At 39.2% G+C, this 2,798-nt stretch overlaps 1 protein-coding gene across 4 annotated transcripts in view; it reads left to right on the top strand.

Annotated features, from left to right (window-relative positions):
* Positions 1 to 2,477, top strand: part of MYO3A (myosin IIIA) — a 310,475-nt gene extending 307,998 nt beyond the window's left edge. For all 4 annotated transcript variants that reach the window (XM_019508276.1, XM_019508274.1, XM_019508275.1 and 1 more), the window contains one exon: positions 1,492 to 2,477. In XM_019508276.1, coding sequence (XP_019363821.1) covers positions 1,492 to 1,606 — 115 coding nt within the window. In that variant the 3' untranslated portion in view covers positions 1,607 to 2,477. The remainder of the gene's footprint in view (positions 1 to 1,491) is intronic.
* The last annotated feature ends 321 nt before the right edge of the window (positions 2,478 to 2,798 follow it).

The following is a 2,798-nucleotide window of genomic DNA, read 5'->3' as shown; positions in this document are numbered from 1 at the left end:
TGACTTTCAGAGCTGATACACCAGATTCTTGGCTTCCTTTTTCCCTATTTTATAAAAACCATGTGCCTTGATAACCTCAGCTTGATGTGAGCATGCCGCAGAGAGAAAAGGAAGAAGAAACCTGAAGACAAACCCTAAGATGTGCCTATGTAGAGTTCATAGATAGTGACCTCTGTTGGTCAGAAAAAAATTATCTTTCACACCCACAAATGTGTGCAGATACACAAATATGTACATGAACAAACATGAAATATAGTCCATAGTAGGAGGATTAAAGAAAATTCTAAGGAAACAAACCTATTTATATAATCTAGAGAGACTGCCTGGTTTAAAAACAAATATATTCAAAACAGTAGTAAAAATGTTTGCAAACCTGCCTTAAATTCTTTCTTTAATCCTTCTGTTACAAACAATTTTTCATGTTGAATACGGGAGCACCACAATTAGCTTTTAGAAAGATTTGATGAAAGCATGGCATTTAAAAAAAGAATCCATGTTATAGTAGCAGTAAGTCACAATATGGTTTACAGGCTTAGGAAAATTTTGCATTTCTTGGGTCATTAACTTCACCTAACCTTTGACTTTTTGTTCAAAACATTTCTTGGATATAGTTGGGGGCTTGATTTTGCTTATGTTTAAATCAATGAGCACAGTGGAAGCAGGAACATGCTTTATAGCATGTTTTCCTCTGGCTGCCATCTTCAGTAACATGTTGAAATAACGGGTAATTCTAGACATACCTTAATGCAAGTGAGAGCAGAATTTATCCTCTTGTTACAAGCTTATTACTTTAGCATTAGGTAGAATTCAACATTCAGTGACCATTTCAGTGGAGCTTCTTGTGTGGTTTAATCAATTAGGATATGCCTGTGGAAAAATGAACCCTGTTATTGTTTGCTGAATTCAGCAGCAGTTCCCTTCATGCTGCTTCCCAGATATTTCAGTGGTTATTCTGAAATAAGATATGTTTCAAAACAATCAAGTTTGTTTTGAATCATGCTACAGAGAAATACCTGGTTTCACTTCATATGTTGAGACCTAATGCAACTTTCCATTTGGAAAAAATAAAATTAGATGGTTCTGTTCTGTGATCTTTGCAGTTTTGAGTCTGAAACAATAAAGACTTCAGCAGGTATAAAAACTGGGATAGCTCAATGATGTCAGTGAAGCCAGACCAGTTTCCAACACCTGGAGAATCTGGTCCAGTATCTATCCAACAAGAATCGATCCCAAGTTTTGCATGCCCTAACATTTTTATTACGTCTCTAATGATTCCCACTTTATGGAAAAAGCATGTTTTCCTGTAATGTTTCGCTGTACTGTCTGTAATGTGTTGGCTCTGAGGTGCCTCTTCTTTTCTGCAGAGGGGAAGAGGCCTGGGAAAGGCAGCTGCTTTTGCTGAGGGTGGAAATTAAGCAGTCGATTAGCAGTGTTTGCTGAAGCAAATGTTTTGACTTTAATTTCTAAAGCACTTCTGCACTTAATCCTTAGGTCAAGGGTTGCAGAGAGCCCCCTGGAAGAGAGCAAAAATGAAGATAATCCCTATGACTACAGAAAACTGCTACGGAAAACCTCTCAGCGCCGGCGCCTTATCCAGCAATTCTAGTTGCTGCTGCTGCTGCCATTTGGCTTTTATTAGCATAATCTTTTTTATGATTTTATACCATATGCTTTCCCTTTTTTTGTATGGCTATTTCCAGTATTTTGCATTTACAGGGGTTTTTTTTCATTTAAATACAAACTATTTTAATTTGTGGTCCCACCTCCTGTTGAAGGGACACTGTCAGGTAAAAAAAAATCACATATTTAAAAAATAATCCACAGAGCTTCCTTTGCTGATGTTCTTAATCCATTTCAAGATTATAAAACAGGAAAGAATGTTTAAAATTAGTTTACTTTCTTTAGCATATATTGTTTTCTGCTTTTGCCTTTCTTTCATCTTTAAACAATGTAAATATACCAGTTAATGTATAGTCCTTTCCTACTCAGGTTCCCACCCTGACAGAAAATTAATTTAACAAATAGAAGAATGAATTAGCTGCATTGGATTTTTAATTGCATGTAACCATTTGTTTTGGTTTATGCTTTACAATGCCTAAATTATAGAGCAAATCTGCATATAAATTATTCATTGCACAGTATATCCTAAACTTATTTCCTTATCAACTATGTACTGTAAAGCTCTGGGGTGGGGTTAAAGGTCAATATAGTGTGTGTAATCTTTATCTGGGAAATGTTTATATACAGGACAGGACATCTAACCACAACCTTCTCTCCTGCCCTCTCAGCTCTGTGGGAAACTCCTGAATCTTGTTTGCTTTGTTTTCCTTTCTAAATCTGTATTGTTTTTTGTTAAGGCATTTTAATTTCTGGGTGACTGAGAAATGCCGAGGGAAATGAAAATTGGTCTATTGCTGCCTCAGAGGTAAAGACCAATCGCAATCAGTTCCACCAGGGTGCAAAGGGAATAGCCACTTAAAAAAAATCTACCCAAAAACCTATTTTACAAGAGGCCTGGCAGATAATTAGTGCATTCACACCCAGGCTTCCAGGTCTGATAACTGCACTCTCCCAGCTGTAAAGGGAGAAAGGCAGACTTCATCAAGCAAACAGTCCCCAGGGGCTGAGGGCCAAATCCCGCTCCCTCGCTCAAGCCAGTCACCCGGATTGCAGTGACTGCCAGCGGCGTCCAGTTCTGCACGGAGCCCTTCAGAGGGAGACACCGCCGCCCGGCCCCGGCCCCGTGCGCAGCCAGCCCGGCCGCGCCGCTCCCCGCTCGGGGCAGAGCCCTGCCGGCC

This window comes from Gavialis gangeticus, unplaced genomic scaffold (assembly GCF_001723915.1).
Source record: "Gavialis gangeticus isolate Ggan-Ray unplaced genomic scaffold, GavGan_comp1, whole genome shotgun sequence".
Classification (NCBI taxonomy): Eukaryota; Metazoa; Chordata; order Crocodylia; family Gavialidae; genus Gavialis; species Gavialis gangeticus.
This window is presented reverse-complemented; position numbering and strand designations above follow the sequence as displayed.